The following is a 24845-nucleotide window of genomic DNA, read 5'->3' as shown; positions in this document are numbered from 1 at the left end:
ACGGGCCTGTGTTGCCCGGTAGTCTGCCTGGAGGTGGATTACCACTCAGTGTTTTCAGGTTCCCTTTGGGAAGAAAGCCTCACTGGTTCCATTCTGCAGGGCCTTCTGCACCACCAGTCCAAGCAAAGTGATAGCGAAGGGGACATAAGTGGTGTAGCTTAGTGGTCAGAGCAGGAGTCAGGTCTACTGAACAGAGCAGCATTCAGGAAGGGGAAAAAAGTAGAGGGTCAGCACCAGAGTCAACTGCCGATTACCAGAGCCAGGGGTCAAGACAGAGTCAGAGCCAGGAATCGAAGCTGAGAGTCAGAACCAGGGTCAGATACCAAATGTCAAAGTCAAGGGTCAAGCCAGAGTCAGAAGTTGGAGCCAGCGGGCAGAACCAGGACTGGTAACTAATGGTTGGAAGCAAGGCATAAAGGGCAGGACTGGAGGAGAGGGAAGGATCAGGTGTAGTAACCCTGGCACTGGCACCTCCGGCAGCTGTGATGCAGTGGCACATAATGCTATCCTGGGGGGAGAGATGGCCAATGAGAGGGCAGCTCGAGCTGGGTGGGGGTCTGGGAATCCAACCAAAAAAGACAGTTGGAAAAAGCTGTTAGAGAAGGAGGAACGGAGAACAATCTAGATGCTGAGTTGGCTGATGAACCAGAGCTGGGATATGAGCTGAGGTGATAAAAGAATAGGAGAATAAAAGTAGGGGACTGGGAAGTGAGAAGGAAAGAAAGAAAATAGGAAAGGTTTCATGTCAGGAAAAGCAGAAGAAAATAGACCTGGGTACGTGAGCAGACACTATTAAAGAAGGGAAGCAGAGGTAAATAAAATCTACAGACTTACTAAGAGAGTATCAAGGGAAAAAACTGAAAGGACATATAATGGTGAAAAAGCAAATTGCTCAAAAAGCTGTGTTAAAATGAAAACAGATCCTGAAAACAGTAAACAAGAAGACCCTCACAGAGGACCTAAAGTAAACAAACAGAGAGAATGAATGTTTGAACATCTACTGAAAGAACACAGGTCAAAGGTGCCTAATAGGACAAAGGAGGGCTACTAGGTGAAGAAACTCTGCTTGTGGATAAACTTGTGCAAAGAAGTACAGCCACATAAACATTGAATCTGAGGAGCACTTCCAGCTGAAGAGAAGCAAAGAATCGGACAGCAAGAGTAGAGCTGGATTTACAACCAAGGAGAGGAAAAGTTCATGCTTCCCTAATGTGACCCGGTATATTGTGGAGTAATTTCTTTTGTTATTTGATATTAACTGCACAGAGTAAGGAAGAGTAGCCTGTACAAGCTCGCAGAGGTTACTGTGTTAGTAACCTATAGTTTATATGTGGCAAGTACTTGGTAATGTTCTATATTATTTAACCTCTTGGTACAACTTTTGGGTTTTCACTTATAAAGTTCTAAAAATTTTAAATAATCCTTTTTGTTTGACTCTGTCTCTTTTTACAGTTACCATAGCCTAGCTGGGTCACTACACAGCCACAGAGCTGTGTGGGAACCAGGAGCAAAGGCAGGGAACCAGGGGTAAGGCAGGAGCCGAGCAGGAATCAGGAACAGTGCTGTGTGCAGAATGCAGGCAGAAACAGGGCCCAATACAGCAGCAACAGAGAATCACCAAGCTGCTCAGACAACTTCCTGTCCCTCCTTCTGGCTTAAATATCATGGTTGGACCAACTGGTGAAGCTGGATGATCCTCCAATCAGGGATCTTGTGGGTGGTGCATTGGCTGAGGCTTAGTCCTAGTAGCTCTTTGGCCTACCACATTTAATCAGACATTGGGTGGATGCTGGGATGCAATTGCTGTGTAGGAACTCACAGGCCTGGGTTTGAGACCCAGGAGATCATAATCTTATTTTAGAAAATTAAATAGCATTATTAGAGCCTTCCTGTGGGGCCCTGGTCAACTCCCATGGCTATCATTTTAAACAGCCCAACTCTTATAGAGAAGGGGGAGTTTGGGTTCCCAACCTAAAAAATTACTATTCAACTTTTATGATGTCACAGATGTCAAACTGGTTCCAGCATGTAAATACCCTTACACCCATGTGGGTGGAAACTAAACATGCATTAATACATCTTATTCCCCCGGCTGGTCTCCTCGATTTCTCTTTTGTCCAATGGAGAAAAATAAGGTGACTACAGTGGTGGCTGCACTAAGGGTCTGGGCTGTCCCAGCCATGCGGTATCAATTTCACCCTCACAGTCTTGCAAAAGCACCCATTTGGGGCAACGCAGACTTGCAAATTGGGAACAAACCTATAAATTAGAAGAACTGGCTAAGTATGGGCATCATGTAGATTTCCCAGATGGTCAATAATGAGGCCTTTGTCCCTTTTCTAACGCTATAACAATGTTATGACCTGCCTTCCTAAGTGGACTTGCAGTACGTACAGCTGACATCTGATATTTTATCCATTTTGTCCAGAAGTCCCAGAACTACTGGACACTTAATAAACTCCCCAGGCCCATGTCCACTATGTATATTTTGTTAATAAAGAGAAACTCCACTGTCTGGAGTTCTTTATGAAAGCACGTGGAGGAGCTTTATTAGAGCCCTTAAAAGAATCCCAGTGCCACAGCATATTATATAATTTTAGAAATGCCTCTGTGAATCTCAACATATTCTTGTTATAACAAAATATTTTATTCAAAAAGCATTGGACGCCTCTGAGGTTGTATAAGATAAAGGCTTTATCCTCTGATGATTGTTGGTACTTGAAGAAAGAAAATGGAACCTTGACCCATATTCTGTGGGACTCTCCAACAGCCAGGCAAGTGTGGAAAGAAGGTATGAGAGTTAAAATAGTGCTCAATTTCAGCAGTCAAACCTCAGCCAAAAGTTATACCCTTAGTTAGTTACCTGCTAAGCTGGGTTTAGCTCCACCACAAAGACTTTGGTGTTTGAGGGCTGCAGTGATCACCAAGCGCATTCTTCTACAAAAATGGAAGAGTAGGCTTATGCCCAGAATATAGCAGTGGTATTCGGAACTGTTTGAGTTAACAGCCAAAAGAAAGAATAGCCTATCACATAGAGAGCAATCATATGAATTAGAAGAAAATTGGACCCCATTTCCAGATAGATGTGGATAAAAGCATGTTGAGATGGCTTAAAGCAGGGGTAGTCAATAGGCAGACCATGAAGCTGATCCAGGGCTGGAACCATGCCCACTTCCCAGTGCTGGGTCCCCCCTCCCCCCCAGCAGAGGATGGTTCAGCTGGGCTGGGCTGTGGGGCACAGTGTGTCCCTGGGCAGCTGCTTGTACAGCCTCAGTTCCACCGGCTGTAGTCCAGGGATGGAGGGGGCGAGCAGCAATGTTGGGGGGGTGGGAAGGAGACATCTCCACCCCGCTGTGGGCAGCCTAATGTGTCTCCACTACACCCTGCCCCACCAATCAGAGAGTGATGATGGGGTGTCACATGCTCACACTGCAGCCCGATCAGACAGCAGAGCTGATTCAAATTGTTCTCTTCTTTCCCTGGAGACAGTAGGGCTGGCTGGACTACAGAGCTGCTACTTGTGGGCTGTAGGCCCCACAGGGCAACCCAGCAGGTAAGTGCCTGATGGGGTCCCACAGCATCCATTTGTGCCAGGGCACCAGGCACAGCAAATCCCCCACACACAGCCTCATGCCCCCAGTGTGGCCCCAGACGCCTCCACCCCAGCCTCATGTCTCTGTCCCTGAGCGGTTCCCAGAGCCCTCCACCCTGGTCTTGTGTCCTCCCCACCCCCTGTCCATCAGGGCCAGTCCCCGGAGCCCTCTCCCCACCCACCCACTCTGACTGGCCTCTTTCCCTCCCCAGTCCACCTCCAGTCACCTGCTTCTGCCACATCCCGGCCTTCCCCCACCTCCCCAGGGCTGCTATCTTGAGTGTCCTTGGTCCCTCCCACTACCTGGGGCCTCCTTTCTGCCCCTCTGCTATCTGAGCCCCCAGCGGGGCATGGCATCACATCGCCAGCTGGATCATAGTCCAATAGTCCATAGTTCTCCAGGCTGCAAGCTCAAAAGTACTCTCTCACACACACACACACTCACACCCTGCTTTGCTGCCCAGATCCCATACCCATTCCTCCCCCCTCCACACCCCGTCTCCATCTCTGCTATTTGGCTCAATTGGGGGCATCAAGGAACATTTGGGGAGGGGGGATGAGCAGCAATGATAGGTGGTTCTGGCCAGCCCCCATGTGTCCCATTTACAGTTTAGGAAAATAAGGTCACCCTACTCTCCGGGTGGAGTGGGCAGGGAGATGGCAGATGATCAGGGAGCTTGAGGTGGCAATCAGGGGGGCTAGGGGAGGGGAGCTGGGTTGGGGTCTGGTCCTTGACTATATCTTAACCAAGAAATGTGGACCTTGACAAAAAATAATTGACTACCCCGGCTTAAAGAATTCCAGACCCTCCCCAACTCCACCCCTTCCCTTCCCTATTCATGTATGTCTTTTATTTTATTATTGTTACCCCCAACATAATACGTTATGTCTATGTAGTTTTTTTAAACCAAAACATTGTGGCAAAATTGATACAAATTTGCAAAATGTTTTTGTGTTGCCAAATCTACCTTTTTCACCAAAAAAAGTTTTGGTTGAAAAATTTTGCTCAGCTCTACTTACTACTATGAGTAGTCCAGGTGACAACATCATAGTACTATTCACTGTAGAAAATGCTACACCGAGTAGTAAGTGATTGCAGGATCGAGTCCATAGATTTGCACTTGTATCTATCAGTTCACTATCTAATTCTTTCATAATTTTTCTTTAAAATTGTTGTATGTTGTATTTTTATTTCTGAAATTGCTTAAAGTTTCCTGTTTACACTTATTTGTTTTTTAAAGGTTTAAAAAGCTTATCCATTGCTTTGTTTTGAGACATAACATTAGAAGTTTCATAGTCACAATAATGTACTAGTTTTCTTTTCATTATAGTAAAACAAACCAAGGTGCCTACTGTAGAAAAAGAACATATCTGACTTTATATAGTATGAAATGTTTACTTTGTCACTAATAATCAATGACTACCATAACCCATTAAGCAGTTTTCTATTATATCCATTAGTACATTACACAAACCACTTTGTAAATGCACCTAATATACCCATTTTCTATAATCAGAAAAAACACAAGCAAACACACTTTCCTGCAGAGATTTATAGGACTTGTGATTTACAATAAGAAAGTAACAGTGCAACAGCAGTGCAGAGGGGAAAGCTCTAAAAAAATTAACTATATAAATATATCTAGTTGAAGTGGTTCATGAATGGATAATCACTGCACTGAAATGAACTTCATTCTGGTAAAAATGATGTTCTAACAAAGAAATATGTATCACATTTTAATAAGTGATTCTTATCATTTAAATTCAACCAATTATCTCACATTTTTCTTGCTACGCAGGCTATTCAATTACAATACCAAAAGTAATTGCACAAATGTATTTTAACTTTGGCCAACATAGAAGTAATTAAATAAAAGTTAATTGTGCTGTGGCCACTATGGCATCACAGAACTTTGAGGGTGTCTAAACTGTTGTTTATTGCCATAACAATTTTTAAATAAATTTAAAATAGAGTTAAATTGGTATAATTTGACAGGAATATTACAATTTCTACTATGGAGGATATCACATGTAATATAAATAAAGTGGCCTGGGCCCTCGAAAATAGAGATGTACTGACAATAGAATCTCAAATGAGTTAACCTTTCTTGCCTTTCATTTAAAGAATTTCCATTAATCTGGGTCTACTTCTTTTCTTCCAGTAGAGCACATTTAATGATTAGTTCAAGTTTTAGGTCAATAGGGTTTCAATTCATTCTATCTTACTGTGTTGCGCCTAGTGTAGTGTATAGTACTGGTAGCAGATTGCGTGCTGCAGACCTTTTCTTATTTGAAAAATGTCAAATGTCATAAATGCTTATGATAATGCACTTCTCACTTGCAACATGATGAAACTTAACATCAAAAGCCCTGTTACATACTGCATGACATATGACTAAAGACTAAAGTTGACTCCTTTCACCTGGATATGACCAGTATCCCAATTTTACTCAACTAAATCCAGATACCTTGAAAGTACCACTGCTATTACCTAACCTGCTTCATAAGTTTTACACCTATTCTGTGTTGAAGACCTCTCATCAGAAGGTTCCCTTTCTTCATTTTACAGACTCATTACCATGGGATGGTTAATTTTTTCTGCAAGTGACAGTAGTAACCATGGGTGAGAGTGTGGGGGGAAGTTGTGGGTTTTTCCATATAACTACAAACACACAATAGCTTCTCTGTCATTAACAACTGGATCACATATTAAAAAAGCATTCAAAGAAGAAAAGATACCATTCTAAAGGAAATGTGAGAGTGACTACACCATTGTGCAAAGCAATCCACCCAATAAATGCCTAAATTCTGCACCAATGCTAGTAATACAACAGAAACAAGTACCCTGCTGACACATTGAAGGCAGGGAATTTAAAATTACTATATTAATATAATGAATGGCTGTGACTTTAAACACTGACACATTGTACTTGTTAGCGAGAGTGAACAATTTATGGTTACTGTGAAGAATACAGGCATGAGGATGAGGGAGGTGATGATGGGGAGGAGGTGAATATCCCTAGCAGCTGCTAGGGAATCATGTCCCTACCTCAGTAAGCTGGATAGGGGAATAGCTCCAGATCCACTGCCCAGGATCCCTCCTTTCCTCCCCGACAGGAGTTTTTCCACGAGAGCCACATTCCCAGTGCGAGCAGCTTCCAGCAGTTCCTGGTCCTTCCCCATGGTCAGTAACCAAACACTCCCTCCCCCCTCGCAAAATACTATAGATATAGCTAAGCCCCTTCAAAAAATTCCCCTCCCTCGATCAAATAATCTCCTCCTTGCCTCAAGCCCTGCCTCAAATCTGGGCAGAGAGGAGATCCCTGCAGCCCCTACAGAACAGCAGCAGGAGGGAGCAGGAGAATCACCTCCTAGTTACACTAGCTCAATTCTGGGTGGAGTGTGGCAGGAAAGCGGGGGGGACGACTAGGAGGGAGGAAATTAGGCCAATAAAAGACCTTCCCACTCACACACCAAATCCCAGCCTGCAGGGTGAGTGAGGGGGGCTGCCTCAGCCCCAGAACCTGCGGGGGGGGGGGCGGGGGGAAGACGAGATAATGACCAGCAGGGAGGGATGGAGGGAGGAGGCGCAGCCCTGGCCAGCCAGGCCCGTTGCTGGGGAGACACAGATCTCTCTCTCTGAGTGGCTGGCTGGGTTTGGCCCCACCCCCTCCCCGGATCCCAGTCCCAGCGCCTCGCCTTGCTGCTACCGCTACTGATGCTGCGCTGGGGATTCTGTCCCCTCAGCCGCTCGGCCCGGCCCGCCCAGCAACAAGAGCAAGAGCTTCTCGCGCTCCACTGCGGGGCCACGCGCGGCGGGACCGTTAACGGCAGCTGAAGACAAGGCGCTGCGCGTGCAAAGGGGGGAGGGGTCGCACACAGCGCTAGGCAGTGGCTCTGTATGGTGGCCGCTACCGGGGGGTGATAGAAGCAGGTGTTCCCGCTACAGCTCGGTCAGGGGAAGGGGCGGTGGTTCTTGCTGTGGCCTCGGAATAACGGCAGCTGGGTGAGTCCTGGAGTTTGGAGTGCGGGGGACGAGGTGCTGCTGAGGCAGAGGGCAGGAGCCTCACGCTGGGATCAGAGGGCAGAGTGAACCACGCCCCCCCCCGCCCGGTGGTGGGGCGGGGCTGCGTCGCTTGTGTGGGGAGAGGGGCTCGGGATTGCAAATGGGACCGACGGGAAGGAGCGCATGAGTTGGGGTGGGAGTGGCAACATCCAGCTCCCTGCCAGGCACCAGGCAGCGCAGACAGAGGGGTCTCTGGGATTCAGCCATGAGACCATGCGGGGGAGTATAGCTCTGAGCCACACAGCAGATCCCTGCAGATGCGGGGCAGGATAAATAATCAATGGCAAAACTCCCACTGACTTCATTGGGGTCAGGATGTCACTCATTGAGGAAGCAGGGGTCCACTGAGGTTGTCTCATGTTTGTCAAAGGAGGGGGAACACTGATGGACCTGGGGCCCCCTTTAGACTCGATCTTCCCCCATCCTGGTGCTAGTGATGCCGACACTGAGTGTTTTTAATGTGAAGCTTCTTCCATGATGACGATTTTTCTCCCACCTTGGCAGCTAGAGTAATTTTTCTCCACAACTCCAGTGGGATTTATGAGTTATGTGGCAAATTTGCTCTCTTGCCCAAGTCATTAGCTCATCCTTGTCTAATGCACTATTTGATACTGTTTATATATGAAAAGCCAAATAATAGCCTTTTCACCCCCACCTGATTTAGTAGATTACCTTTAGTATTTATTATTTCTGTAGCAACACAGGTGTTACAGGCAAATAAGACAATGCCCCTTAGAAGCCCTGCCTTATTGAGGGGAATGGCAAAGCACCCATTAACAGTGGGTGCAGGATCAGGTAATAAATTAATCCCTGATTCAGTAAACTCATATGAGTAAATTAATGCATACATGTAAGTGTTTGCAGAGTCAAGGCCTTAGTTAACAACCAAAAATAACATACCATGGTAGGCAAGAGATTAAGGAAGTATGTTGAGGGAGACCATATTAAATACTCATGGCCTTATCCAGTTTCCGTCAAAGTCAAATTTACCTGTTGACTTCAAAAGGAGATGGATTAAGTCCTTGGTGGGAAATACTGCTCTTTTAGGGAGCCATCTTTCCCCCCATATATAGCAGATCATATAACTGTTTTATTTCATATGTTTTAGTTAATTACATTGCAACTTTTAAAAAATGAAGTAAAGTTTATATCTTTACTAAACTTTCCAGTAACTGTAAAAATATACCATTTGGAATCCCAGTCCACCCATAATGCTGCAAATATAGCTGTTCATAGCCTATTTAAACAAATAAAAATCAGTTTCTATCCAGAAAATGAATCTTACATATTTTAAATTTTGTAGTATGGGAAATTATGGATGTTTTCCCCTAGAATGGTAGCAGAACACGTAACAGGGCATCTAATTATTAGGTGAGACTTCTCTATAGTTCTTGCCTTCCTGACTGAATACATACCACTATTTGATATAAACAACATAAATTTTAGGACCTGATTCTGCAAGCCTTTACTCATGTCAGTGTTTCCATTAAAGTTTATTTTTGTATAAATAAACAAATATGTGAATTAAGGTTTACCGTTTGAGCCCTTTGTCACAACTGATCTGGGTCACATTTGAACCATCTATCTAAAGTAGAGAGAATAAAATGCAGAGCTTATTACCGAACACCTTAGTCATCCAGTTCCAACAGTGAAAGTAATTATAAATGGAGTAACCCCCATTTCCCATATTCCACTATCTAAATCTAGGCTTTCTGTCTATTACATGGCTAGCCAAATGTAGCCCTTAGTTCCATCAGACAAAGGGATTGCCTCTATGTGGATGGCTAATGTGGCACATGGTGTGTATGAAGGTACTGAAAACAAAGGCTCAGACCCTGCAATAAACTCTGCACTGGCAGGCTCCTCCACTTGTGCTGAGCTCTCTTCAAGTCAATGGGGTTCCACACAGGCTCAGAGGTCTGTCTGTGTGATGCTCATTGCAACATCAAGGCCAAAATGTGCATGTTTGCAGATAATAAGAAGATTGAAAGCAGAGCAAATGCTAAGGAACAACCAGATTTTAAGAATTTGGATTGTTTAGGTGATTGAACCAGCAGATGGCAAACATGACTCAGTGTAAACAAATGTTATATAATTAGTCCTTAGATTTTATTTTCCCCAGACTATGTGCTAAGTGAAAATACCATCCAGGAGACTGATCAGGAAAGAAACAGAGGACCAGTGTGGAAATATCATTGGGCCAAATTGTGCCCTCACTGACACTGGCAAATTCCGTGCGGCTCCTTGGGTGTAATTGAGTTCAGAATATGCCCCGTTGAAGCCATCAGCCCAGTGTCCAGCAGCAATAAAAAATCCAAAAATCCATTAGGTTGTGTTAGCAGATATAATCTAAAATAATTATTCTAAAAATTAGAAAGCAAAAATGATAAGGAATTTGGGCCAAACTATATAATAGAAGGGTTACTCATGGATAAGTGTCTAGGGTAGGGGTTCTCACAACAAATCTTTTGGTGGCTTCAGACTGCAGCCTCAAACTTTCACTGGTGGCTGCACTGACACTTTTCCCTAAAATACTTAATTAACTTTAGGAAAAACAATTAAATATGCACAGATACACATCCAAATCATTGTAATTTATATTTGTAGGGGGTTTTGGCAGACTCCCCCTTCAGGAGAGATATCTGTATATTTGTAAATATCACAGCATACTTAGTAGCTACCTGGGAGGCTATGAAAAGTGATAAGTGATATTGACAAACATACAAATATCACTTTTCACAGATAACTAGTAAGTCTACTGTAAAAAGTGATACTTGCATGTTTGTTAATATCACCTTTCTCAGCAAGCCCCAGGACTCATTAAGCCCGTGATGGGGAGGCTGAAGGGGGAGGCAGCAGGGGCCAGAGGCGATGGTGGGATGAATGCAGGGGGAGGCAGCTGGGACCCGGAGCAATGCGGGGGATGGATGCGGGGCTGTGGGAGGCAGCAGGGGGGATGGGTGATGAGTCCCACTGTCGCGTGGCCAGAGCCAGAGCCTGGTGTCTGCTGCCACGCGGCCAGGGCCAGGGCTCAATGCCTGCGGCCAGAGCCTGGAGCTGGGGACAGGAACTGCATAGCTGGAGCCAGGGATCAGAGCCCGCTGCTGCGCAGCGGGTCAGTGCCGGGGGCTAGTGCCTGCTGCCGCACGGCCAGAACCCAGAGCTGGATGCCGGAGCCTGGGGCTGCGCTCGCTGCTGCGTGGTCAGAGCCAGAGATTGGCACCCAGGGCCAGCTCTCACTACCGTGTGGCTGGAATCCCAGGAATAGAGTTGTGGGTTGGCACCTGCTGCCATACAGCTGGGGCAGGGATCAGTGCCAGGGGCTGGGGCCACGCAGTCGGAGTGGTCGGTGCCTGCTGCTGTGCAGCTGAGGCTGGGAATCAATGCTAGGGGCTGGGGCCACCGGGTGGGCTGGGGCCGGGGCCAGCATCTGCCACCAGATGGCCGGAACTGGGAGGAACTGACAAACTCCGGAGCCGTGGTCAGCACCTGCTGCTCCATGGCCAGAGCCAGGGGTTGGTGCCCGCTGCCGTGTGGCTGGGGGTCAGTGCCTGTGGCCAGCGCCTGCCACTGCACAGCCAGAGCCCAGGACTGGAGCCAGCACCTGCTGCCACACATCTGGAATCAGGGGCCAGAGGCTGAAGCCCCGCAGCTGGAGGCCAGGGCCATGTGGCTGAAGCTGGGGGGGTCAGTACACACTGCCCCATGGTCATAGCCTGGGGTCACACAGCCAGGCTCCTGAAGTCCCATTGCTGGAGCCTGCTACCAAAACCCTCTCCTCCCAAGGTGGGTCAAGAACTCACCTTGCTCCTCCAGAGGTGGTGCAGGGCAGCACATCCGGGAGCAACAAGGAGGGAATGGGAGGGCCCGATGCTTTGCCCCCCCTCCCCCACACACACACACTCCATCACAGCCCAGAAGACTGTCATGGCTGCATGAAAAGCCGCCGGTGGCTGCATGCAGCCACCATAGCTGCATTTGAGAAACATTGGTCTAGGGCAGCTGAATCAGAGAATTCAGGACACAACTTGATCTGTTTCTAGATGACACTGATAGTAGAGTGTAGTGGAAAAGAAGCAGAATGATGGGATTCAATTGAACCAGAAATGCAGGTAGATTGGACCAGATGGCCTCTCCATTCCTAAAAGTTCTTATGTTCTTAATTATTTATGGCATAAGTACTGCATTGTGGGCAGTTTGAAAATTACATGCACCATGAACAGGTTCAAGAGACTTAAAATGTAGTACAGCTTGGTGATATATTCTGAGAGATAAGAGTAATTTGTAAAATAAATGTAATTTGTACAATAAGAGTAATTTGCAAAATAATTCCAAAATATGTTTCAATACATTTTATGTTTTAGAATAATATTGTTGCATACCTGAGCAGAATTTTGATTATGTGATTTTAGTATTTGGGCAGGCATTTTTCACTTATGTCCATTGTGGCATCATTCATAGAGTTCCAAAATTTCTCTGTAGCAGAAACAAATGCCTTAGATTCCATTTTTTTTATTTGCCAAAAAAGCAAAGACAGAGCGTTAGCATAACTAGAAATTTCTTAATGTGTTTGTCAGTTCAAAATACTGGATATCACTGTTACAAGTGTGTTGGGGCATTTTTTTTTCATTAATTTTTTTACCCTGCCACCATTACACAGTTTTGTTATCTCATCAGGACAGAATATAATTCCTTGACTTCCCCTTCTTCCTTTAATATATCAATTTGAAGGCAGATTAAATTGGGTTTTCTCTCTCTCTCCCTCCTTTTTCCCCTTTATATACAAGCAAAATTATAGATAACATAAAATCAAACAAACAGTTGCATAAAATACATAAGCATATCACTAAAACAAATGATTCAAAAGGTAAGATCTCATCAATCCTCCAACACAAGATTATATAAAGAAATGCAAAGAACTCAATAAGGAGTGCTGGCAGCCATTATGAGACAGCTACAAATAATGAAACAACCTGTCAAGTTAATTTTGCAATGAAAAAAAATTTCTTGTCCCTCTCCCCAACATTGCATACCCTGAATGAGGTCAGAGACAATTGCTGCCCTTATGTCCAAGGAATTAAAGGTGCTGCTCCCCAAACACTCCCAGTCCCAAGGTGCTGCATATCATCCCAAAGACTCTGAAAAGCGTTGTGTGTTTTGGTCTTTACACAACAAGCATAATATGAAGGAACCAAACAGGCACAGTGAGGTCCAAATGACCACCATACACAATGTGCAAAGCCTAGCTTCATATATACCCTGCTCTTCTAGCAGGTTTCAAAACAGAACACAGAAAGTGCCGTGAGATGGCTGGATTGTCTTCCATAGAGAAAATAAATGGAAATGGTCAGCACCTCTCAGGAAAAGACATTTAGCAATTTGCTGGATCAGACCCCTAGAGAAATTAGATATGATGACCGGTAGTACAATGAAATTAAAATTAGACAAATGCAGCTAATACAGCTAGAGAAAAATAACCGCAACCATTTTTGAAAGGGAGACACTTAGAAAGCAATAGTTTTAAGAGACCTGCCATGCGGGTGGTTGAGTGCAACAGACTTAGATAAGAAGGGGGGGAGTAGGGGCTCCCTCAAGGCCCCTCCAGATCCTGCTTCCAGTTATTTATAATGTTCTTCCCCTCAGTTTGTAGTACACGAGGGCTTCTCTAAATAAAACAGATAAAAGAAAAGTCCTCTCCCCTTTCTTTCCCTTATGAGAGAGAAACTCTCGATGAGGGACTCTGTATGAAAACAAAGAAAGGCAAAGGGGCTGACTGTCAGGCAGTCTTCCTGGATTCTACCCTCTGGGCTTAGTCTGTCAGTGGGTTTATTGTCTTTTAATGGGGTCTACCTTGAGCTCCTCCTCTTGGTTTGTACTGTGGTGCAGCTTCAGGAGCAGTGAGGTCTGCTGCTGTCTCTCCCTTGGCTGGTGGGTCTCTGCTGTCAGCAGTCTCTGAGATGGAGCAGTCCTCCTCCCATTCACTTCCCCTTCCTATGGCAGGGATTCTGTTTTTAAGCCGCCCCTTCTGGGCAGAACAAGCCTTGCAGGTGGTGCCTTGTTAGAGCTGAACGAGCCCAGAAGAGCTCATTAGTATTCTCTCCACCAGAGTGAGGACGTTTCCCTTCACGTACTCCACCCCTTAAGCTGGAAAAGGCATTCTGGGGTGGTTTGTCTCCATCCCTGATCTCCCATGAAAATAAACCAGCATTAGCATGGTCCTTTCCTGCCTAATGTTGTACCCTGGAACTGTAAGGTTGTAGTGCAACGTACCATTGCGTTATATGTGTATTTATGCCTTACATGGTATGAATCCAGTACAGGGGAGCATGATCTGTGATGAGGGAGAAAGGGCTATTGAACAGGTAATACCTAAGGGAAACCACGGCCCATTTAATCACTAATTCCTCCTTTTCAATAATTGACTAAGCCTTTTCTCTAGGAAACAGCTTCTACTCAAGTATAGGACTGGGTATTCTCCTCCTCTGAAGTCTTGTGAGAGTACTGCGCTGAGTCCAATGTCTGAGGCATCTGTGTGCAGTATGAACCCCTGGGAAAAATCGGGGCTGAAGAGCACGTTTTCAATTTACTAAAAGCTTCCTTGTATTTCTCATCCCATTGGATCTTCTTAAGCCTGGTCTACACTCCAGGGTTATGTCAACCTAAGTTACACAACTCCAGCTACATGAATAATGTAGCTGGACTCATCGTAGCTTAGGTCAACTTATTGCAGTGTCTACACTGCGCTGGGTCAATGGGAGAAACTCTCCTGTCGACTTACCTTATGCTTCTCGTTCCGGTGGAGTACTGGAGTATACGGGAGAGCGATCTGCAGTTGATATAGCAGGTCTTCACTAAACCCACTAAATTGACCCCTGGTGGATCGAATGCCACCGCATTGATCCCTGTTAAGTGTAGACATACCCTTTGAGTTGTTGCCTTTTATGAGGTCCATAAGGAGGTCCTGCGATTGAGGTGAAACTGGGGATAAACCTCCAGTAATATCCTGCAAAGCCAAGAAAATGCCTCATTTGCCTCATGTGGAGAATGTAATTTAAGGCCTGTACCTTGTTGATCACTGGTTTCATAAGGGTGCCTCCTACACAGTTCCCCAAATAGATTACTTTCTCTATGGCTAACTTACATTTTGTAGAGTTGGCCATTAGTCCCACTTCCAGGGCTTTTCACACCATCTTTACTTGCTGCATGTAGAATGCATGCATCCAGGTAGAAATATAGGTGACAAGGTTGTCCATGTAGGCTATGGTATATTGATGGTGAGGGCTGCGGATCCTATTCATGATCTGTTGGAAAGTCTTGGCAGCTCTGTGCAGGTCGAAAGGCATAGTCTTGAATTGGAAGTGTCTGAAAGGAGTGAAGAAAGCTGTTTTCTTTTTCAAACAATGGGAACCTTTTATTAAATTGACAGTCTCAGGCATTTCGCTGGTCCCAGTCACTCTAGTAACTCATCTACCATTAGCATTGGGTATGTGTCAAATTTCAAGATGGAATTAATCTTCCTAAAGCTAATGCAGAACCAAACCAAACTGTTCGGTGGGGTTCCTCCATTCACTTTTGGATTTACAATTACTCCCATCTCTGGCATCACTCACACTTCCTTTCAGATTGTATCCCACATCCTCTGTGAGAATGGTCTAGGGTGCTCCCTGATTAGCTGGCATGGGGTGGTTTCTAGGTGATGTTGGACCAACTGCGTTCTCCCTGAGAAGGTGGAGAATACTGTTCCAAAGTCCTTGATCAATTGGGGAAGCTGCTTCCTTTGTATGGGGAGAGCCCCTTGATACAGTTGTTGGTTCTTGGCTGCTAGGTACTTGGGGCCCAAATTCAGGGCCTGTTGGAGAGGGAATTAGCAGCAAAGCCTCCCATGTCTTCCAAGGTTTGAGAAGATTCACATGATAGATCTTTGTTTCCTTTCTCCTCCCAGGTAGTCTTATCTCATAGTCCATATGCCACATCTGCCGGACCACTTCAAATGGACCCTGCCATCCAGAGATTAATTTAGATTCAGCTGAGAGTAGTAGCTGAAGGATATGGCCAGCCATGTGGAAAGTCCATAGTCGTGCTCCTCTATTATTTCTTTCCTGTGTGTGTTGGGCCTTTCTCAGATTCTCTCTGGCAAATAAACATATATTTATGAGTTGTTCCCTTAATTGTAAGAAATACTGGGTTGCACTTAAGGTCCCCACATCTTGTTCCTCCCAGCCTTCTTGCAACATGTTCAAGATTACTCATGGTTGGTCACCATAAAGCAACTCAAATGGAAAGAACCCTGTAGAGGCTTGTGAGACCTTCCTTATGGCAAACAGGAGCGGTGGGAGTAGCCAGTCCCACTGTTTGGGATTGTTACTGACAAAGTGTCTCAACGTCTTATTAAACTGCTCAACTAGGTTGTCGGTCTGTGGGTGGTATGCTGAGTTTTTCAGGGTCCTGACCTTCAGAGGGGAGGTGAAATTAGTCCCTTGATCTTTTAATATTTTGTGAGGAAATCCCATATGTAAGAAGAGCTTCAAGAACTCTGGAGCTATCCCCATAGCTTTTGAGAAGAGCAGAGGAACAGCCTCCAGGTACCTGGTTGCATAGTCAACAATCACTAATGTGTATTGATGCCCCAATATAGGGGCCCAGCCATGTCCACTCTGATTCTCTTGAAGGGTGTCTCAGTCAAGGGCAGAGAAACTAAGGATGCCTTAAGGATCCCTTTGCTTCTGGCTAGCTGATAGTCTGAACAGGAGGAACAACATTCTCTCACCTCATGATGCATGCCTGGCCGGTAGAATTGGGCTAATATCCAAAACAATGTCTTCTCTCTCCCCAGGTGTCCAGCACATGAGATATCGTGCGTAAGCTGCAATACAGCCCAGTGGTACCCATGCGGCACCAGTAACTTGGCCCACACCACCCCAGTTATTTTATCCCTTTCAATTTGATACAAGCGCTCTTTCTTGACTGAAAAGTGCAGATATTGCCCACCCTGTGAGGCTCTGTTATCTCGTCTTTTATGGAGCCCAGTTGTTCATATGCATGGCTCAATGTAGGGTTGTTGCACTGTTCTTGGACAAAATTCCCACTCTCTAGGAGGGTTTCCAAGTCCCTACTGGTTATCTCTTTTTTCCCTGGGGGAGTCAGTGGCCACATTGCTCAGGACATTCCTTCAGGGTCGTCAGCTTCCCCAATGCTCACCAAGCTCTGGGGCACTGGCTGTACAATGACCCTGCATTCTCGCTCACTACCCAGGTTTGTGCATTAATGACTTGCCAGAAAAAGAGCCAGTCCTGGCCTGTAATTATGGGATAAGCCAATTTTTCAGCTAGGACTCCGTTATCACTGCAGCATGGGCTCCCACTGTCAGTTTTAGATGCTGGGTTGGGTATGTTTTGACATCACCATGTATAAATTTCAGGTGGAACGTATTCTTATGAATGGTGTCACCCCATGCAATGGAGGCCTGAACTACCGTCTGACTGCAGCCAGAATCCAAGAGACCTTCAACCATCGTCCCTTGAACCCTCACCAGTACCATCAACTTAGGGAAAGTTTTTTTCCATGCCCAGATTTCTGCCATCCATCCCTGAGCATATTCACATTCCATAAGAGGGCATTCCCACTTTATGTGTTTGTCTGTCCACAGGAATAGCATGTTAATGGGATGGCACCTTTCCTAGATGAGGGTGAGTTGGACCCTGGTCTGTGAGTCCCTTTGAGGTGCCTGGCCGGCCCACTGACAGTGTTGTGTCTGTGCCCGACTGCCTGGCCCCCCTGGTTTAAGGGGTAGTCTGACCATCTGGAAGGACTCCTTCAGGGTTGGGCCCCTCAGAAAGATTGTTAATTATTCTAGCTTTTCCTCCCAGTCACTTTCCATTCTGTCCCAGGCCCTGCTGATGCTTGGGTGATTCTGCCTCTAGTGATCCTTTGGCTTCTACACAATAATCCATTAGTCTTACGGCTTCTGATAACATTCCTGGGCGCTGCCATTGTACCCACTCCCTGCCTTTTGTGGGTAATATCTTCAGGAATTATTCTGTCACAGTGGCCTCGGCCACTTAGGGCCCTGATCATTCCTCCAAATGGAGCCACTTCCAACAGTGTTCTCTCAAGAGTTGTGCTACAAAGGAGTCTTGCCCCCTTGGGGTAGATCTCAGCGCTAAACTGTTGATGGTGGGTCTCTTTGGAAATATCCAAGAACTCCAAAATGGCAGACTTTACTTGTCTGTAGTCCTTTTCCCTCTCCAAGACCAGATCACAACAGGCCACATGCACTGGACTCATGAAATATGGGTCCAGAATCAGAGCCCATTGTTTGGGGGCTACCAGCCTGCTACTGCCACCCACTCAAGAAGGCTTCTTAAGAAGGCTTCAGGGTCATTGTCTGTCTCCTTCTTGGTTAGCTTCACTGGCACTGGCAGGAGAACCCCCTTGGTGGAAGCATGAGCCTTTGGGCCACCCTGGGGGCATAGGGCTGGCACTTTCTGCTTTCCTTTTGAAACTCCTGCTGCTGGGCCATCAGTTCCTTCAGCAGCTGTTGTTGTGTGGTCTGAATGTAATGCTGGGTGGTCCACTGTTGCAGGAATTGCTGCTGAAACTGTTGTTGCTGAACTGCTTGCTGCTGCTGCATCTCCACTAACCACTTACCACCACTGCAGTTCCATCTTCAATGGAGCAACTGAGCTCTATCCCCTCTAAGGCTTTTTAAACCCTTTGTATGAGGCCTGTTTATGCGAGCATTTTAACCCTTTGTATGAGGCATGTTTATGCGAGGGGGAAGGGCTTCCTGGGTCCCCTCCAGACCCTGCTTCCAGTTGTTTATAAAGTTCCCCCTCCAAATTCATAGCACATGAGGGCTTCTCTGAGTAAAACAAATAGACAAAAGAGAGGTCTTCTCCCATCTCTTTCCCTTGTGAGAGAGGGGACTCAGTGTGAAAACAAAGAAAGTCTGGCTATCTTAGGCAATCTTCCTGGATTCCACCCTTTGGGTTTAGTCAATCAGCCCGTTTATTGTCTTTTAATGGGATATACCTCCAGCCCCTCCTCTTGGGGAGTACTGCAGTGCAGCTACACCATGTGGCTTCAGGATAAGTGAGGCCTGCTTCTGTCTCCCTTTCAGCTGGCAGATTATCCCTTGTTAAACTCACCCCCTCCAGGCACAACAAGACTTGCAGGTGTGCCTTCTTAGAGCTGAACTGGCCCAGAAGAGCTCATTAGTCTCCTCTCCACCAGAGTGAGGGCTTGTCCCTTCACAATTTGCAATATCATATGGGGAAAAAACAATGCCATCTTGATGGTATACCCAGAAGTGTTATATAATGGAGCATGGAAATAATAGTTTCTGTTTATACAGCTCTGATTAGACCATGCCTTGAATTCACATTCAGTTCTGGGCATCTCATTATCAGAGGGATGGAGGGAATTCAACAAACAGCAAAATGGCTGAAATTATGCCCTCGTCCAGGTGTACAAGCAAGGAAAGCATGTAAGAAAATGACCCCCCCACACCCTTGTGACCCTACACAGCAGCAGGATGCAATTGCAGGCTATTCTTTGTGCGTGCCAACTGTGGCTCAAGACACCCCAATGGGGAAGAGTCATGGCTCTGTTTCCTCAGATATTGGCTAGCAGAGCTGGCTAAACATACAGTGAGGAAGGTGCTGCATTCCTTATAAGGTTCTAATAGTAGTGAGTTTGCTGTTCCCTGCATGCCCTGGAGCTGCATAGCTGTGCCTACACTAGAGAATTGAATCACTAGGAAGTGACTGATGGGGTAACACTGATGTAAATAGCAATGGTGTCTTCCTTAGTCATGTTGTACCTGGTGCAATTTTGCCCAAATAATAAGGGCTAAAATTAATGAGCATATCCACTAAATTTCTTTACATGCATTTGGTGTATTACAGCAGGTCAAATGAACAATATAATTATTCACAGCCCTCATGTGGTGTGCTAGTTTTACATCACTTTGCTCTCAGAATATGCCTGACTGTTTTTCATGCATTAAATGGAAATACAGAATGAAATGTGATTGCTGGTAGGTAATGTTAGGGGGCTTATTCCTTCACCCACGTACTTCCCTGGTCCTTCTCACATGAACAGAGAGCAACAATACCCGAAGTCCAAAGGTGCAAACAATTCGATGTATACTGGGGTGAACTTCCATGGAGTATGATTCCAGTTTCCTTCCTTAGTGTCCCCCTTCCCAGTTCTGACACCACAGAGCCTTACCTGTGTCCCTGTTCCCATTTCTGCCCTTAGCAAAACATGATTCCAATTTCCCCACCCCCATTCCCTGTTCCTATTTCCCCCTTTAGCAAAACATGGTTCCAATTTCCCCACCCCCATTCCCTGTTCCCATTTCCCCCACCCACACACTTCCTGATTGACTGCAGACTATATAGTAAAACTTGAGTTCTGCTTAGCTATACCTTAACCAATCATTTGACTGAAATTTAACTAACCAATCCTAACATATGTAACATGATTATGTAACCAATTATATCCCACCACCTTAATTAGTTTACACCCAGCAAAATTAATTATACAGCAGACAGAAACAATCACAGAACCAGACAGAGACCATGCAAATAAAAAATAGCAAAGTGGGAACTATAATGACAAAACAATACAGAAGTGAGGATTTCACATCCCAGCTATTGGTAAGTGAGTTCTTGCCAGACAGGATGCTATCAAACTAAGTTTCTTTTTACATCTTCTAGGCACTTCCCTTTCTCTGGAGGCAATAGGAATACAGTCCTGTCCTGATAATGCCTAACAGCCCAATAGCACCTTATTTCAATGTGATTAGTTTGGAATGTGAGGATGTGACCGGTCGCTTCCCAGCTTATGGCTGCCTCTGCTGCTTAGCCAAAGATCTTAACCTAAGCACAGGGCCTCAGACTGTCACAGTAAGAGAAGGGCCTTACACCGGCAGACAGTGATTTTAATTCTCTCTTTTATACCTCTTTAACTAGCTAAGTGATAAGAATACACCTAAATTCTTAGAGTATAGGACTTTACAGACAGGCCTGAATATCTATATCCTAACAGGTAAGAGCAGCATGCTGATTAAGTGCCTCCGTCCAGCACATGGGCTGACATACAGCGTACTGTAAAAACTTACCCAACATGGAGCTTATTGCAATACAAATCTCCTATATTTTCAGTTGGTACATTGCACTTTCTATGTGACTTTAAAACAGTTTGTGCCCAGCTTGTCTTCCATTTTAAATCTGTGCACCCATGCCACACATCAGTTTTGGCCAGCTGGAGGTACATTCAGAGGAAAGCCTTCCCTGAGACATGCTAACAGAGCTGAATAAATAGATTACCATCAACACAGAGCACAAATGAGATTCAGGCACTGTTTGTACAAATGTATTTGGACAAACATGATACCTGCATAGCAGAGTACTCAAGGGAGACCAGACAAGCCACCTAAGCAGTAACTGGTGCACTGTGGGATGGTAGTAGGAGGACTCTTTGCACAGCTAGGACTATTTTGCCAGTGATTCCCATCCTCACTGCCTCTCCACTGGTGGAGACTAGATAATGAAAAACTACATCGCTATTAGCCTTGCTCAGATCAAGTCTTAACCCTCTGCCATGTACATTGGTCAAACTGGACGGTCTCTACGTAAAAGAATAAATGGACACAAATCAGATGTCAAGAATTATTCATAAACCAGTCGGAGAACACTTCAGTCTCTGGTCACTTGATTACAGACCTAAAAGTCACAATATTACAACAAAAAGACTTCAAAAACAGACTCCAACGAGAGACTGCTGAATTGGAATTAATTTGCAAACTGGATACAATTAACTTAGGCTTGAATAGAGACTGGGAGTGGATGGGTCATTACACAAAGTAAAATTATTTCCTCATGTTTATTCCCTTCCCCCTCCCCCCCCCCACTGTTCCTCAGACGTTCTTGTCAACTGCTGGTAATGGCCACCTTGATTATCACTACAAAAGGTTTTCTTCCCCCTCCCCCCCACCACCACCACTCTCCTGCTGGTATTAGCTCATCTTAAGTGATCACTCTCCTTACAGTGTGTATGATAACACCCATTGTTTCATGTTCTGTGTGTATATAAATCTCCCCACTGTATTTTCCACTAAATGCATCCGATGAAGTGAGCTGTAGCTCACGAAAGCTCATGCTCAAATAAATTTGTTAGTCTCTGAGGTGCCACAAGTACTTCTTTTCTTTTTGTGAATACAGACTAACACGGCTGCTACTCTGAAACAGGGTGGAGTGATCACCATTGGGTGAATTTGAATATCTGGACATGTGCTTTGATGACCAAAAGGTGGTTAGTACACCAGACTTTTCTGTACACAAGCCCTTGAGGCAGAATCTTTATAAAGCCCCCACTGGAGAGGGTATGGCTTCATACCTCACCACATGCAAGACTGTGCCTTATGGGCATTTCCACTTGACCCAAAATGAGTCAGAAACTGGAGGTGAGGGAACTGTTGATTTATGAAGAAAGATTCAAAAATATACCTTTTGGTTAATGTTGATTAAGGGAGGGACATAACTCTCTACATGGTATAAGGTGGTATAATTGGGAATAATGGGAAGAAATTTGAAATAGGAAAAATGCAAAATGAAATTAGGAAAACTTCCAAATGGTGTGTCAGTGAGACTTGAGAATAGTCTTTCAGTGGAAATAATAGAAATTGCATCATCTGAAGCATTCAAAACTAGCATAGGCAAAGCAATAGCAAATATTCAATAAGGAACCATCCTGCACAGATTGTGTAATTAACTAGATGACCCAATAAGTCTTTTCTAATTTATGCAATTTTTTTTAAAGAGCAAGAATGTAGAAGCTAGCTAATCTGGAGTAGATTCCTGGGCCTGGCCAAGATCTCTTTGGCATGGCATCCTGTGTAGAGGTATGACTCTCAGTCACCTTTATGACTCCTGATCTTAGGGTCAGTTCAGCCTGTATCGTAATTTAAAAAAGCCTCAGGACTGCTCTGAGTTACACTTGACTGCTTTAGTCCTGTTCTGGCAAGTAAACATTTGCTGGATCAAAAATGCACTTTGGCCACACCCCCAGACCTTCAGCCATGCCCATGGCATGCCCTTATACTTGGGAGATGACTGGGAGAATGGAATAGAGCTGGCTATGATGGCTAGAAGATTCTTCTACACAGGGCGATCCTCAGCTGGCTACTTAAGCTAGTTTTAAATCTGTTTTGTACTGTCAGTAGGTCAGATCTTCAGCTGGTGAAAATTGTCATAGCTTCTTTCACTGGAACTATGACAGTTTACACCATCTGAGGATCTGGCCCCCAAGAGTGGTGTGCAGCAAGCCTAATTGGACTAAGTTTCTGGCCTTCTATCATGGAGACTGAAGGTTAGCTATGGATGTACAGAGGAGATACTCAGCACGAGCAATAGCAATGCAAGTTTTCCTCATCACCGTGTTACTATGCCTTCATCTTGACCTGAAGTTCTACCCAGTAAGATAAGAGGAAAATTTAATCTCTTCACATCTAAAATTAGATGTTAAATTACTCCGGGTAAGCACCTTGGCTTTACTTGTTCTGTAAAGTCCCTAGTACACATCTGCATAGCATATAATCAAATGGCCATTATATTGCCTTGCTAGAGAACAGCAAACCCCTCCTGGATCTTTTCACTCACAGCCACCAACACGTAAACGTAAAGTCACTCCCAGCTGAATACATGAATGCTATGCCCAGGCATCCATGAATAAATACAGGGAGACACCTGCATATCCCTCAGTCCCAGCCTTGCCTCCCAGAAATGTGCATCCTGTACTGTTCAAGCCATTAGATGGTACAATCTCATAATTTTAGTCCGTCATTCCAACAAAGGGTAATGAATATGAACCAGGCCTGTTGACCTGAGTAGAGATTTCCCAAATACTTCAATCAAGCACACTGGTTTAGTGAAAAGGTGGGTCTTGGCTATCGTTCAGGCAAGGTCTCTGTCAATGAGAATGCTCTGCCTCCAGTGCACAACAGTCTGACCCAGAGCTTCTCCAACTGTACCATCTTTGTGGAGTGCAAGATGCTTGGTGAGAATGGGGTTCACAGATAGGGGTGTGTTCTCTGATTTATTTAGGTCCTGTTTCATTTAGGGTCTTGATGACTATGACCAGAACTTTGCATTTGGTGCCAAAGTGAATGGAGAGCCAATGAAGTAAGGATCACAGCAGTGATATACTCACTGAAGCTTTTGTTGTTCTGGAGTTGGCTACATTCATCATCATGTACGAGATGACACTGTGACTATCTTGTCACTGAGGCAAAGAGTCCTGTGGCACCTTATAGACTAACAGATGTACTGGAGCATAAGCTTTTGTGGGTGAATACCCACTTCGTCAGATATCCTGTCACTGTTTATAAATCACTGATTACTGTCATTGGGTAAAATCCTGAAGCCCTTACTCATTCTTTACTCAGGCAAACTCTCACAGATTTAAAGGCATTCAGATATAATGATGATGAGGCTCATATAAGAATCTAGACAGATAGTTAGAAATGTGTTTTCCTGAGGGAGGCCCTCAGAATTTGTTGTACAGTTTGACTTTGCACTTTTTGACTGTGCTGTTTAATACCCTTTGCCTATTTTGCGTAAAGTAATTTAAAATTAGTTGAAAGATTATATGAATATTACTTGAAACCACAGTTCTTTGAAATGACTCTGCATATTCACACTTATGGGTGATTCGCCACCTGGCAGTGCCTACCAGTAGAACGTCCTCCAACCAGCATCCATTGAGCTTGTGCTCCTTTCTTATGCCTCCCCTCAGCATCTCTGAATATCGTGAGGGCAAGACTATATAAGGGGATACAGAGTCCTCTACCATCCACTGCCAACCCAGAGAAAGAACAAAAGGAGTTGGAGAGAAAGGGGAAGGAGAGCGGGTACTGTAAATGTGCAGAGCCATCTCAAACAACTCTGATTAAAAGTAAGTAACTTTAATTTGTTCTTCAAGTGGCTCTGCATATTCCCATTTATGGGCAGTTTGATAAGCAGTGCTGAAAATGATCTGGAGAAGGAAACACAGTCCTAACTGAATACAGACTGCACTACCAAATCTAGCATCAGTCCTTAAAGCCAAATGGAAAGTGTAATGTTTAGTAAACATGTGCACAGAATCCAGGTTGCTGCTCTGAAAATCTCAGCAACAGGGAGT

The 24845-nt window shown here is 45.0% G+C and overlaps 1 protein-coding gene across 11 annotated transcripts in view; it reads right to left on the bottom strand.

Moving 5' to 3' along the window:
- The window catches only part of ANKS1B (ankyrin repeat and sterile alpha motif domain containing 1B), a 746995-nt gene extending 739935 nt beyond the window's left edge, over positions 1-7060 (bottom strand). For 4 of the 11 annotated variants that reach the window (XM_073327427.1, XM_073327429.1, XM_073327434.1 and 1 more), the window contains exon 1: positions 6642-7059. In XM_073327427.1, the coding sequence (XP_073183528.1) occupies positions 6642-6775 (134 nt within the window). In that variant the 5' untranslated portion in view covers positions 6776-7059. Of the gene's footprint in view, positions 1-6641 lie in introns of all 11 variants that reach the window. The other 7 variants (XM_073327424.1, XM_073327426.1, XM_073327425.1 and 4 more) reach the window with 3 other exon arrangements.
- Positions 7061-24845: the final 17785 nt, after the last annotated feature.

This window comes from Lepidochelys kempii, chromosome 1 (assembly GCF_965140265.1).
Source record: "Lepidochelys kempii isolate rLepKem1 chromosome 1, rLepKem1.hap2, whole genome shotgun sequence".
Classification (NCBI taxonomy): Eukaryota; Metazoa; Chordata; order Testudines; family Cheloniidae; genus Lepidochelys; species Lepidochelys kempii.
The sequence above is the reverse complement of the archived record's forward strand: the minus strand, read 5'-3'. Positions and strand labels throughout refer to the sequence as shown.